The sequence below is a fragment of the Chaetodon auriga genome, chromosome 15 (genome assembly GCF_051107435.1).
Source record: "Chaetodon auriga isolate fChaAug3 chromosome 15, fChaAug3.hap1, whole genome shotgun sequence".
NCBI lineage: Eukaryota > Metazoa > Chordata > Actinopteri > Chaetodontiformes > Chaetodontidae > Chaetodon > Chaetodon auriga.
This window is the reverse complement of record NC_135088.1, coordinates 8,096,041-8,111,552: the sequence shown is the minus strand read 5'-3', so window position 1 is coordinate 8,111,552 and position 15,512 is coordinate 8,096,041. Positions and strand designations below refer to the sequence as shown.

General features: G+C 41.4%; 1 protein-coding gene across 4 annotated transcripts in view; it reads right to left on the bottom strand.

Annotated features, from left to right (window-relative positions):
* gabrg2 (gamma-aminobutyric acid type A receptor subunit gamma2) overlaps positions 1–15,512 on the bottom strand; it is a 52,419-nt gene that overhangs the window by 33,314 nt on the left and 3,593 nt on the right. For all 4 annotated transcript variants that reach the window (XM_076750533.1, XM_076750536.1, XM_076750534.1 and 1 more), the window contains exons 2-4: positions 9,259–9,398; positions 3,598–3,665; positions 439–659 (exon numbers count right to left, since the gene is read on the bottom strand). In XM_076750533.1, coding sequence (XP_076606648.1) covers positions 439–659; positions 3,598–3,665; positions 9,259–9,398 — 429 coding nt within the window. The remainder of the gene's footprint in view (positions 1–438; positions 660–3,597; positions 3,666–9,258; positions 9,399–15,512) is intronic.

Here is a 15,512-nt window from a genome sequence, read left to right as displayed (position 1 = left end):
AGCCTTCGCGGTAACAAATTGATAATAATACACATACAAAATTAAATGCTGCACATATGTGATTAGTTCTTAGACCATCTTTAATGCTTAAAAATTGTTGAGACAAGACTAATTACCATGTGTTTTCATTGTTATCTTTTGTTTTCTGCTTTATTCAGCTGAGAGAGCTTGAATTAATTTTTGTGTTTTTTTTGTTTTTTTTTCCAGTGGATAATTAAATGCACTTTAATCTTTTGGTTTAGACGCACAAGTAGAAAAACAGGATGCTAAATGGCAAAGATAACGATAACTGACCATTTCACCTTCCCATGTGACGAAACGGTGATGATAACTGATAGGTCGAATAATTCTGTCACACAATCAATCAAACTGTGGGTCTCAGATCAATGAGAAATAGCCACAGCGGTTCTATTCCTAATATCTCGTCTGACGTTCTACCTGAGGGTGTAGAGTATCCGACCATCGTTCCAGATTCGAAGCATGCGATTGGGCGTGGTGATCCAGTGGGCGTCTGCCTTCTTGGAGTTGCGGAAAAAAGTGTCCGGGATCCAGATCTTCCCGACCATGTTACTGTTGAGGCGCAGAACCTTCATCGTGCTGTTGAATTTTAGCCTCCTGTCATACCAGGTCTGAGCGAAAAAGATGTCGATGGTGTATTCCTGAAGACAGATAAAACACAGCTTTTACTGGAATTGTTATGTTTAACTTCAAAAGCTTTATGTAACACACTAGATAAAAGTCCCTGTTCCTCAGGAAAGCCTTGCAAACAGTATTGTTTGCAGCCAGCGTTGTCACCGATGTGTAGCTTTTAACTGTGAGATGCAATGAGATCAAGTCGAAATGTGGGTTGCAAAAGCACTGTTTCTTCTGTCTGAGGGGGAACTTTTCTATACCAGTGGGAACTTGAGCACATTTGCAGGCACATTCCCCTCAGACAAGATGGTAGATGGTGTCTATTCAGGCCAAGAAGTCCCTTTGTCCCCACTAAAGAGCACTGCTGAAAAAGACCATCTTGACGCCCTCAACCTGAAAATTAAATGTTCAACGGGGCAATTAATAATTCCCCTTGTTTGGCTCAAGTATTATCTAACCTCATAACCTGCCGCCTTGGCAGCACTTTGTCCCGAGTCTGACAAAACCCTCCGCCTCCTATTCAGTCCCTTTGAGAGGTGTGTTAGAACATACGCACGAGGGATGAAAACATGGGCGATAGAGGCATGGGTAGAGATGAAGAGCTGAAAGGTGTAAGAGGGAAGGGAGCGGCAGTGAGTGAGAGGGAGCTATCAGTTTTTCTTATTTATTTTGTTATTTGGAATGGTTGAGCCCTGAGGTTCAAAGTGAAGTACAGCAGGAGAGAGAAAAAAAAAATCTGGGGATTTGTGTGCAAGAGGGCATAGAGGCATTAACTTCCTGACAAAGCTTAGCCCAACAATAAAGCCTAAATCCATGCCAAAGAGTCCTAAACGAGATTTGAGAAATAACATTTTCACCAGGCAACATTCCCATCCTTTCAGCATCCCTTTTTTCCTCAAAGGACAGACAGTTCAAATCCAGTGATGAGAGAAAGATTGAATGCCTGAGGATCTTCATCTGGGCCCTGCTGAGTGGGATAAACTTCTTTTTTTTTTTCTTCTTCAACCTATATATACTGCAGGATCTTTCACAGAATAATTTCAATTCAAACCGCTGCACGCATCTCAGAGCAGCGAAGAGCTGCTCGTCTCTAGTGGCTACAAAGCATCAATTTATGATTCTCTTTCTTCTTCAAACCTTTCTCTTCGTCTATCCCATCTCTTCTTCCTCTCTCTCATGAGTTGCAACTTTGCGATATTGCAAAGACTCCTGAAGCCTAATTAAAAAAAAAAAATTAAAAAATCACATTGTTTTCATGTTGAGATGCTCTTCAGAAAACCTACCAACCTCACCGCATTTGTCACGTCATAGTGTGAACACGCAGGCCCAGCCACGCTCATTACATATGAATGTGAAGCAATCAGTCAACGTTTCATGTCAGCAGAATGCCTTCGCCACACACACACTCACACACTCACACACACACACACACGCAGGCAGACTCCCTAATGAGAGCACAAACACATTTTCCAACTGATGCCACCGATGCTCCTCTTCCAACTTCACTGTGCTGTTGCTGAGAGTGGGTGCTGTAGCTAAGACCAAGTGAAACGGAACTCCACCACCATGTAGAGCCGACTGCTCTGCACAATCACAACAGAAGTGGGTTCTCAGCAGGAACGTGCAACAGAAAAGAACAAACATAAAGCCACACTGATGTGAGCTTTTTCCCAATCCTTCTTCCTCTCTAGCATCTTTCCTCTCCACTATCAGATGACCTGCTCTGCCCTGTTCTGGACATCACTGCAGTATGACAGCTCTATGTGTATTCTGCTATCAGTACTCAGTTTTCAAATCTAGAGCTTATGTGCGGTGTTAGTGTGCATCGTGGCAACATTACCAATGATAATCAGCATGGGGAGTTGTCTTCCCACCTGAATCTGATTCAGCATTTCCAACACTTTCAACCTTTGTAAAACCGTTCTTTCAATCAATACGAATACACTGGTATGATTTTTGGAAGCTGATACTGTACCAGCTCTCCCACTCATATTGGCTGAAACTGAACAAAAGCTACACTGACTTGGCTTCGCAGACATAAGCTTCTTACATCTTAAAGTAATAAGGTCCAACACTGATAACGAAAAATGGATGGTCGCATGTTGTTTGTAGCGAGGTTACCCTATCTGTCACGTGACTGCAAGGTTATTTCATTGTCATTATACAGATTACTGAAATAGTGCTAAAAAAAGCTTTTATTTGACCATTTTTGTTTATAGAAAATAAACAGCTTTGCAGCTGGTGATGACATGTAGAGCAACCAGAACATAATTTGAATGTGTCTCTCTAACTATAACAACAGACAGAAATGATCAAAAGCCTACAAAAACCTCATCTACAAACCACATCCAAGGAAAACCACAAATTGGTATATTTATTTGAACAAACCACAAAGAGTTTGAACAGGTGACACCTTGGACTGCAGTTGATGCGATTCCTGGCAACAACAAAAGAGAGAGAACATCTTGGGATTTGCCAACGCACGCAGCCATTTGCAAATATGCTGCTTTGAGATCTGGCCTGTGTTTCCAGCAACACAACTGGTTGCCTGTTAATCAGGATTTCAGATTCAAAATAAGAGGTGTTTAATGCAGTCAGACGCAGTAAATGGACCACATTTATCCACTGTGGTGCAAAGGCCAGTGCAGCAGTTAAGTAGCTGATTGACACCTGCATTGTGTTGCTACACTACAAGGGCAGTGGGGCAGCATAGTGATTAGCTGGACGAACCAATCCTCCATGACAGCAAGCATCTGACCTGCTGAAGGGTGCTTGAGCAAGAATCTCTGCCAGCTCCAGAGAGGAGAGCTACTCTCTTGGTCATTATTCACTCACCTCCCTGAGGATGGAGGCAGCTGAGCAAAAATTGGGGAATAAATATTCTCATTTGGTTATACATGCAGTTTCAGGCTGATAATTAATAACAATAATGACACACTGACTCCGTATCCTGGTATTACTCACCATATTGATGGCATTTACTGGGCCGATGCTGTTGACAAACATGTCTGTGTGGATCACTGTCGGTTTGACTGAGAAGAAGCACAGAAAAATCCATTTTAGAGACGAGAAATGTTTTATCATATCACACACAACAATTTTCAGGACGTTGTTTATCAGTTTTGTCTAAATCATCGTCATCAATGAGAAAAACAAGGGAAATAATCTCCCTGTTGTGAATGTGTAAACACAAAGCTGCTGGAAAACAGATATGCAGGTGCGAGGGATGAAATCATGCAAAGGGAAGTTTGGGATTCTTGCACACTGTTCACAGTAAATTCAGTGGAAATGCAATCAAGGACCTTCATGAGGCATCAAATTCTCAACACGGAACAACAACATCTTCATACTCAAGCCACAGGCTGAAGCAACCAATCGAAAAATCAATCCAACGCCATCAATATTTGAATAAAAAAAAATATACATCCCTAGATGGGAAAAGCAAAGTAAGTTATCTTTATCGCAACAGATCCAATTGAGGAGACGAGCTTGGAGGAATATCTGACAAGTACTCTGTGTCTCCTAACCAAATAAATAATATAGCATCACATAAAATATCAAGCTAATATTTCAAGTAAAAGTAAATAGTCCCATCTTTTCTAACATACCAGGCCAATATGATGACTAATGAAGAAAGATTTTAAAAAACAATTTGAGATTTTGATCTTGAGATTTATAAAGTCTGTGTCATATCAGGGATGTTTTTTTCGTTCATTGTCTCAGGTGGTATCGGTGGTCAGGTGTGGTCAGGCTGGAGATTTGAGAGTGTGAATTTCTGGCTTAAAAATGAAAATGAAACAAAACAATACCCAAAATGTACTTTCTTTACTAATCTACGGTGAACAATTGGGGTCATAACCGCTTATGATTTCTTGCCATTTTTCTTATTGCAGTATTTAGTTTTCCTACCACAACTACTATAACTCTACTGCTACTACTAATAAAATATTCATATTCATAATCAGAATACAGACACAGCAATTTCATCTTTTTGGCCTAAGATATCAAGCTGGGTAGTGTTTTCTTCACTTCCTTTTAGATCCACTCGCTAATGAGATTCAGCTCACGCACTTCAAGCACATACAGTAATTTGCGTAAATCAAATGATCCCACTTCCCTTTTATGACACTGTATTACATTACCAGGTCTAAGATTGGTCAGACAGTGCTGATGAAATCCAAACCCTGGCTCCTCTGTCTGCAAGGAGACTACACCGGAGCCTGCAGGACCAATTTCATCTTCAAACAGGCTTCCTGCCAGACTCAGAGACCCGCACACTGTATTTACGGCCAAACTCCTGACCCATTTACCAGGATACCTATGTGCCCTCTGCAACATCCCATCCATCCCTTTTTCCGTCCATCTGCGCTTCAGGCTCGTCTTGAAAGCCAATCATCGGCTCTCTTTTCTCACAGACCTGCTGGTGCACCGGTGCTCCCACAGAGTTGCACTTTTAGGTTAGAAGTTCCTCATAAATTTTTGACTTTTTTGGACATGACAAGATTTGAGAGAAGATTGCAATTCTTAGCCTGAACAAATATGTCATATAACATTAGAGCAGCAGTTACACTGGACACAATTAAATGCCATGCCTTACACCTTTTGGTGTTTACTGCCTACACTGGTTTAGCGAGACGGACAGATGGACGTCAGACAAAGCATGGCTGAGGAAACTGGACAGCTTGGTGTCAAATGGACGTCCATGCTCTGTCAGATCCCCTAAGTCAGCCTGGATCCGCTTTTACACTTTCCCATCGAATGCGTATGTTTATGGATGACTGGACGTTGCATCTGAGAGGAGGGACTCAGCCGGACTCGAGGCTTGATGCAGGAACGATAGCGAGTGTGAGGGAGAGACAGAGGGAGTGAGTGCAGGTTCCCATCCATTTCTCATGCCACTCGCAGGCATACATGAGTGTGCACTGCAGCCCTATTCCTCCACACAGACTTTAACATGCATGAACAATCTCTAGCACACACACGCAATTGCACACACTCACAAACACACTGCTCTTACTGGGTTCTACTTTATCTCACATGAAGCTGTAAGTGTTGCTTTTGGCCACATATATCAGTGAGTGGCTATGAATACTGGGGATCTTATTGCCTTGGCAAAAATATACTGAAAATTCGTATACTGAATATACTGTATTCTGTATACTGAAAATGTGATGCACAAAAGATGTAACCCTGGACTGGATTATTAGTAAAAACCACACATAAAGTTACAGGCATGGCATTAATAGAATTTTAATAAATAAAAACAAAGTTGTCTTATTTTACGCAGCCAACTGGAAAGTGGATGTCTTTCATAAATGAACAAACAGATGCCAAGGAAGCATTATTCTGAGATGCCAGTGAACATAAAGTGGCTCTGCAAAGATTTCTAACTTGGCGTGTGAGACAACACATGCCGATACACCCACCTCAGGCATCCGAAGGCTGATCGAATTAGCACACAGACTCTGACCAAATGCATCACCGTGCATTACCAGTCATTAAGACCTGTTAATTAAATCCATTAAACCTGCTGTACAATGACTGTACGTCCTTGCCGTTGCGCTCCATGTTTGTGAATGCTGTGAAACAATCTATTTTCTAGAAGGCAATGACCTTGATCAGTGCTATGGATGTGGTATAAATTAAGGATTTTCAAATTTCCTTCTCTCTCTCTCTCTCTCTCTCTCTCTTTCTCTCTCTCTCTCTCTCTCACTCTCTCTCTGTCCTATTTGCTTCAGTTTCCATACGCACAGTAGACTCCAGGGGCATTAAAATTAAATGAGCATCACAATGGACTTCAAAGAGAAGCTGTGGCACAATCAGCGATGAATCTAAATCCACAGCATTTCAGCGCTCTGAGGAGTGGAGGAGAAAGTTCGCTTTGCCGTGGTATGGTTGGTTAGTTGATTGGTTGGTGGATCAGATGACAGTATAGCCAGCTAATTATAACCCTTCTGTAGCTGTGTAACTTGGCAGCAGCTGGAAGACCAATGATGGGAGAGCGAGATCATAGCGTGTTTGAAGATGATGGTTAAGACGGTGGCAGCCAGCCGCGCTGCTCTGCAGCGGCTCTCTGGGTTGAAGCCGCACCTCAAAGCAGATCTGAGCTGCTCTTCAATTTATGGCACAAGCCCACTTCTGAAGTCTTAAGACTAAAGATGATGCCCTTCATGAAATGTGCACATTAAATGCGGCATTGTACACATCGTACAGTATATGAGAAAAGCCATGAAAGCAGCTCAGTGTAACAGATTTACATTATACATCCGTGGCTTTCATCTCGTGCCATCATTTCAGTCAATTCATTTGTCATGCTTTAAAGCTGGGGTAGGTCAATTCCCAGCAGTGGCACCTCCGGCTTGAAGGGTTTTTTTTTTTTTTCACCTAAAACAAATAGCCATTGGGAATTGGCTAGGTGGGAAGCTTCTGAGCTCCCTTTTTGTTGCACTAGGGATGCCTGCTGGGCACAAAAATGTCTATTAGGCACGTTTAAATGTTGGTGGCTCTAAGCAGTATTAAAACCTGAGCTAAAAACTTGTTATTTAATCCCAAGAAACCATGTAATATTGCATAAATTAACCAATTAACTGCACAGAATTTGATCATTTAACGCTGGCTCATCAGTTTGGAATCACTCCTCTTCGTCGTAAGGAGCGCTCTTCTGCTTGTTTCAGTTTTTGCTTTCCTCTTCCTGTGGGTGTACTCCACTACGAGACACAGATAAAGTGCCTTAAAATGGAACTCTGTGACATAGACTGATAACTGGACTGGGGCTTGCCATTCTTTTCTTGCCATTTGTAGCTTTGCAACAGCACTACCCAGTGCCCCTGCAGTGGGTGGAGGAGCAGTTCACGCCTAGCATATAGAGTGGTATATCTTTATCATTCTATAAGTGTATGTGACAGATTGTATGTGACAGTTTTCCCAGGAATACTGACCCATGAATAAAGTGTTCAAGGGTACTGAAGATCTCCCTATTCAGCTCTTGCAGATGGACGTGACAGGCTTTAGGATATATGTGCACTTGTGTAGACAAGGGAGACCTGCCCAACTGTCTGTCAAAGTGAAGGGAGTAAGCTACTTGTCCACTTCTCACATTGACGAGACAAGGCGTGCAGGACCATGACGGACTGCTATCTCCACCATAACACATGCGTGTACATAAACACATGTACACACTTTATAGTCAGCCCGTCTGCCTGTCAACGCGCAACACAAACACACCCATAGAGAGGGAACAGGCGAATACACAAAGACACCTTGTAGTGCAAGGCACGGTGTGCATATTAAATGCTCTCCATGCTCAGTTTCTACAGCAGTGGATATGAACAGGCCATTCAGGTGCAACTGGCGTACCATCTTTAACTTCTGCCTTTTAAAGGTCCATATTTCTTAATGTTTTACAGTTTGCTGCAGAGACATTCAAAATCCATCAGGTAGCATGACTGACATTATCACCTGCTGCCACAGTGAGGCAGGTCACAAACAAGTCTGAAGTCACAAAGTCCTAAACTTTGTGTTCTGAATCCTCAACAATTCATGCATCTTTCACCAAACTGAACCATTTTAGAGTAAGAGATTTATGGAAATAATGCCTGTTTTTTCACAGGTGAATTTACTACTATCAAATAAATAGATCAGGTATTTTATGGTTTGGTGGCATTTTATCAAGTTTGAATCCAGTTTCACATCCAAACAACAGCCAAGCATTATTTTGGCCTGATCACGAGTAGCCAACAGTATTAATGTTACCTAACTACGGGTGATATAATCTGCAACTGGCAATGTGCCATTTAAACCAGCAAAAAGAGGCGACCTAACAATGTGAAGCCCACCAAACGCACCTTCCCCTTGTGTTTGTGTGATGCGACTTGCTGACGCTGGATTCATTTAAAATATATCTGTTGTCAGGAAAAAAGAGTACTTCTTATATCATAATAATAATCTTATCATAATCTTTGGGCCTTGAGTCCAATCAGGCAATTAAAATCAGCCCCCGAATAACGACAAAAGAGCGAGACTGTTTTCTCAAATCCTCAAAAACTGATGTGTTTTCTGTTTAAGAAAGAAAAAAAAAAGTGAACTTAAAATATAAGTGTCACTAGTTTGTTTTTATGCTATGCAAGTGTCTTCTCCCGGTTTGAGTTTTCATATGCATTGTAAACTCCAGAGGCATTAAAATCAAATGAGCATCACAATGGAATTAGGATGCTTTTCCTCTAATTGCTGTCTGCTGGAGGAAGGAAGTCTAAGACAAGTTTTCCCTTGATCTAATGTATATTTCTTGGTTTTGAGAATCGTTGCTGTATTATAGAGATAAAAGATTAAAGAGGGGTATATATAGTGTTTTGGGCTTCACACACTTGCGCAAACATGGATTATCTGTCTACAACAAGTGAGAAAATGCCATGCTCCGGGCTTTAAAGAGTCCCCTCTAAAAATCACTGCATGACATCACAGATGCTGCGTCTCCATTTTCCTAATGGGCAAAGCGTTTGGCTATGAGCATGCATGTCAGTTAATAAGCGCATATATGTGTTTGACTGCAAATTTAACCATAAACGTGGGTGTACTTCTTTGTGATTCTGTGACTAAACGTATCATCCGTGAAAAATCAGCGCCCACCTCCGATGTCAGGTCTGAGTTTGTTGTCGTATCCATCTAGTAGGCTGTTCAAGATGTGTGTGACGTCACTCTCGTACACTTTGGGAGTCAGCACCCACGTCTTGTTGGACACCTCATCATCGTCATCAGTCTGGAAGGAGCTGCGGGGTGGAGGTGGGGAAAGGGAGAGAAAACGCATGCAGTCAGTCATTTCTTTTTAAAAGGAGAACAAGCAGTGTCTTTCCATGTGTGCTCTGTTTACTTCATGCCAAAATATTAAGAGACGAGAGACACAGTGCGAGCACAGTGCGAGCAAAGTGCTCAATCCAAGGTCAGAGGATGAACTCAGGACTCTTCATCACCACATCATTGCTACTGTAGACACACTGCAATACATGTGATTAATCTTCCCTTTCCCTTTGGTGTCTGTCCTTTATGCTGGTTGTTTCCATTTTTAAGTTACTGAAAATAACTTAAGGATTAACATATGAATCACATTCAGTGCAACACATGTGATGCAGAACATGCATATAAATATACAATATTCATGTAGTTTTGGTTTATTGCCCTGCAAAGTCCTGTTGTCTCCTTTATACTCCAGACTACATCATTTTTTTCACTGTGAGATGCATAAATTCTCTTCACTTTGCACATTTAGTGTAATTTCCATTTTTACATTTCCACCCTCTTTAGATTGATTCAGATTGATACTCCATATCAGACATTTCCAACTCAACCCACATCTAGGACCACTCAGGGGCAAAGAACCCGCCAGTATTTCAGTACCAATCCCATCATGCATTCAGACCACACTAGATAAGACACAGTGAAAACAACCTGTGTGCTGGCCGATGTTTGATGTGAAAATGAGATGAAAGGACTGATCTTATTTGCTTAAGATCTTTGCATTCCCTGCATGAAGATGACATCTTCGTGCCATAGACACTTGCATGATATGTGAAAACTGCAAAAGCACAAAGCAATGGTAGCCTAAAAATAGCACGAGGCTCATACATACAAGCTCATCTAAGAGAATATCAAACAGGAATAAAAAGACCTTTTGGCTGATGGGATGATGCTGTCTCTAAGGGGGACATGCTAATTCATTATCTGAGTTTTACACTTTTAGTCTATTTTCATTGTAACCCACATCAATGCGTCTTACTGTGCACCACCACACTAGTTGAGCGTTGAGTTGTTAGCCATTCATTTTGTCCACCTGAGAGCCTTTTGCACACTTTTCCCCCACAGAGAGGTGTTGCTAATGTTTCCAGTAATGTGGTTAGACTGTCAGCAACTTTGTAAACATCAGCGATGCAAACTCAGCGTAGTTTAGGCACCTGATGTGAGCACTGATGTCAAGTCAATTCATCGTTTTGTCTTAAGACTGAAACAAGTTCACAGTGACTCTTTCAAAGTTACATGTTTTCCCTTTTGTTTGCTTCCATCCAGGTGAGCTTGCCCCCAAAAATGTGTTTGGTAAAGCCTCTCATGAAAGGAGGGCAATTTTAGGCAATTGTCACTCAGTGGAAGTTGGAATTTGATAAAATGGCCAGGCCAGGAACTCCATCAAAGTGAGCCTCTTTTGTGTGGCCATGTCTTTCATATTGAATTGAATTTAAAAGTCTAATGTTGAAGAGTGGTTGTTAATTTTTCCACTAATCATTTCAGTTCACATCACAGCTTTGTGATCGTAGTGTTGATTGACCAATGACACATGCTCGTGAAGATGGAATATTAAAATTAAGACATGAACTTTGGTTTTAATACTGCAAGTAAAATGTAACATGAAATTGAAGGAACAGAATCTAATTCAAAGAATTCCCATTGCTTCTCCAAATGGCCTTCATTATATGTGAAAGTGGTGAAAGAAGTGGCTGAGAGTTTGAATGAAAACTTCCACAATAACCTTCATTAACGGCTGAAATTCTCAGTCAATTTTCAACTCAGCATTTCTACAAAAATAACCAATGAATTCCAAGATGCCAACGTTGAGCAACTTGACGGCAGAATTGCTTGTCGTGTCATAAAGAGGGTTTTTAGGGCCCCCAAGTTTGTGAGAGAGCCAATTTTCCTCAGTTTACTTCCTCACCCCAGACGTCTCAAACTGAAGGGATAATGATGTCTCAAGAGCCCCCGACCACAAATACAGCCATGGTGGAGCTGTAAATGTTTCTCCTGCTCTCTCTCGGTGAATTATATGTCTGGAATGAAGGTTTACCCTTTGTTAGAACAGATCCTTTTCCCGGTTTGACGCCTGAATTAAAGATGTGATCCCCAATGATAATGCATGAGTGCGAATTTATATGCTGACAACAACATGCTGCCATGGAGAGGGGCTATTGTATGTCAGGAGACTTAGAGCGACATAATGCTGTCTGCAATAAGAGGGGAGGTTGGCAGCGCCAGCAGGCAGGGGGTGAGACACTCCGAGTGTGCGACAGAAAGAGACAAGTGGACAGAAAAACACATACGTGACGTGTGTGAAAGAGACTGAGGGCCAGATTTATGTACATAAAAGCACAGGGCGAATCTGTGCTGCATCTTTTCATTCAATTTGTGCAAGCGCTGTCTGTGTGTAATTAGTGTGTGATTTACTATGGCAGCAGTTCATTACGCAATCAGTGTCTGGGACTGCCTTCTAGACGTGTTTTGTACGTGAAGGGAGAGTTCAAAAAGTGCAGTTCATAAGCAGTTCATAACCTCAGAAGAAGGTAAACGCACAGGATAACCAAGACTGGGAAAATCATGTAGGCAACTACTACTGCTATGTTTTAATCATAATATTGAACTTATTTAAGGTTTGTAAAAGCACTGCAGAACTGAAAAAGCTATGGAACAAAAAAAAGCATCTAAATGTCTAAATGTATCCTGACTAAAGATGGAGGAGCAGGTTTTCATCATGTCACATATCTCTAACGAACAAATCTACAAATCTCAGTTCTTTTAAATCATTGCTTAAACTTTACTGTTTGCTATTGCCTTTAATAAATTCAATCTGGGACTATTCTTTCACATTTTGCACTCTACTCTAGCTGCACTGTGATTTTTATTATGCTGTTTAATCTGCTTCACTATATTTTTGTTGTTTTTTTATGTATCTTGTCTTTGTGCTTTTCTATTTTATGTAAAGAACTTTAAATTACAGAACACTATTCAGCAACAAGGCAATTCAACTTGCCTTGGCTTACCTTACCAAGAGTGCAATCAGTATCTCGGTACTGCAGCAACTCGCTAAATGTCAAGCTCTACTTTTTCTTAATAAAAAAGTCACTACTCCCAATCCCCGCTGTGTTTAGTGTTAGAAAACGGACAGAAGCTATCCATCGATGTTAAGATATCTGTAGAATGCAGGATAATAACTCTCTGGATGTGCAAACAAACAAACAAACTGAAAATTCAAGTGCCTGAGTTTTACCCAATGAAATGTGCAATCAAACACACATTTTACGTCTCCTGCTATATGTGCCACCTTCCTCATATGCACACGCATTAGAGAGAGACCTGCTTCACCGATTACATGCAAGTTGTGCCTCGGATGACAGAAAACTTGCATTTGCAGCTGTTAGATTAATAACACAGATTCATTTAGATGCACAATGCATCAGAAACAAAGGCTGAGATGGGAGAAAAGCAATAGATGGATAGATAGAAACAAACAGAGAGAGGTGACGCAGTTTTAAGTGGTGGCGTCACAGCTCTGGACAATCTGTGCCCCTCCAGGAACCACTGGAGCGTCAGAGAGATGGCCAACAGCATAAAAGATCAACCTTGAAAACAGCTGTGAGCTTTCAACAAGGCTTCAGAGCGACGAGAAGAAAATAGACTTCTGAATGAAATAATAAAGAATCAGGAAGGGCGAGAAAAAAAAAAGACACTGTTTCCATGGTAAAGTACAAGGATGGAAGTTCTGATAGCTTTCTCGTGTTTTTCGACTGGGCGCAAGGAATAATGTTTCGACCAGCACTCTTCCTTTGACTGCATTAAGTGCCATCCGTCTCCACCGTAACACCGGTGCCTGAAAAAAACATTAAATCTTAATTATTTTACTCAGGTGGACCCTTTTAGACAGGCCTTACTTTACGTTGGAGAAACATACCCTGTCTCTTGCACAGACTCGATAGATGGATAGATAGATACATGGATGGATGCATAGATGGATTGATGGATAGATAGGACTGAGCAGGGTGTGAGAACTTGAAAATATGTGGTGTTTTTCAGGTTGCTGAAATCTTATCATCTATATTCATCTCTCAGAGCATCTCTGTGTTTATGGAAATGTTCCAAAGACGAGCACATCAAAGGAGGAGCCATGTGTGCTCCACTGCAGGCAGATCTGAGGTTTTGCCTGCTAATTCGGTACCTGAGGATCCACAGAGGTCTGCGCCTGTGTGTGTGCGCCTGCTGTTACTGTTTGTGTGTGTACTCGTGTTTGTTTTTCATGCATATGCATGTCCGTGGCTGTGTACGTAATGATGGAGAGTACTGGAGTTAAGTGTTGTGTTCGCAGCCACCCTCGCTGAGGACAATCTGACAGTTTAATACGTTCTTCCTCTTCACATTTAGCGCCATCATCACTCTGCTGTATATGCAGCAGTCAGAACGTGTCCCTACTACTGAGCAGATCTCAATTAAAATCTCATCTCAGGTTTCATGTAACGCAGCAGGGAAGTGCCCCGTCCTCTGCAGTTTTACATGTTCAAAGAAGGTCTAAGGAGGGTGAAATAGCTATGGAAACAGCTATGTGCCTACCATTAGCATCCACATCAGGCCCTTTGAGCTGTGATTTTTGCATGTTTCATGTTCAAACTAATAAAGGAACCACATCTAATGAATCCTCATGCTAATTATCAACCCACGTGAAATTGATCCTGCACCTATGGCAACAACACAGCAAACCGCTCGTGCACATCAAGCCTCCGTTCACAAACTCTGCTCTTAATAAAACAAACAACCCCTCCCCCCCCCCCCCCAAAAAAAAACAAAAACAAACAAACAAACAAACAAAAAACAATGCAATTAACAATCTGATCATTTCAAGTGTTTGGAAATTGTGCTAGTGGTTAATAGGTCAGGCTGTCAATTTGCAAAAATAAACAGCACTCACAAACTGGACTGTGTCAGCACACTCCACTTAACTGACCTCTGGCAGTAAATGTGCAGGCTTCACTCAGTCCTCAGTCCAGATCGCATAGATTAGCTACCACTGGCATGCAAGGTTGACTTGTTTCGCTCAGTACACTGAGGGAAATTAGGCCAGTTTGTAATGTTCACAATATTGTTTCCACAAAGTTAAAGCCTCAATCAGTATTTAAATGTGAACTCCAGTTGCCATGCACAGCTGGGATGTTTGACTTAAAGATGATGTAAACAAACCCTTTGACAGCAACATAAAATATGCTGTCTAGTGTTAGTTGGTGCATTAAAAAGCCTGCCAATCAATAAGAGAGTGTGTTTTAAAGTTTGAGGCTGCAGGATGAGCTGTCTGTCTGCATTTAAATTGCGGCGCTTTCAACCTTCTGGAAATGCACGTAAAAACCATATATATTAACAGAAACCCCAAAAATTGGTGGACTAGTTTTAAAAGTATCCTAAGTTGACTAAGTTCCCTAAAATAGAAATGCACAAACCTTTTTGGAATAAGAGTAACCAAAAAAGACCTAAATTTACCCAAGGAAACTCTCTGGACAAAGACAGAACTCACAGGGCTCAGACAGCAGGGGTGGCTTTAGTGAAAAACCTTAGATAGGACACTGTCTTAGGTGTGTTATGTGCCAAAATCCATGGTCCTACTTCAAGTTTATGGTTATACTTACTGACCTGAGGAAAAGAGACCAATCACCACTGCTGCTAATTCACACCACCATCCAAATCTATCCCAGAAATGTGAAATCACTCTGACCTTAATACCTCCTGGGTGATGAATATGACAGAAACTGTAAGCAAGAGGCAGCTCTGAGCTTTGTCATCTGCGTCTGTCTTGTCAAACTGTCTGAACATCAACATAAGAAAAGAAGAGGGCTGACATATCCATGCTATCAACTACATTTTAAGAATTCTGAGACATAAACACATATGATAGTCATTAATGGGAGACATGACAGATTGACAGTTCTGCATCGTAAGCCTTTCCAAGTTGTGACGAGAGGCAGATAGTGTATGATGGCTTGACTGTAGGTTTCCCATTTAAAGGGAGGGGGTTTTAAATGCCTTTTGGTGAGAACGAATGCTAATCTGGGATGACTGGAATGCAACAAGTGGCAGGTTGGACTCAG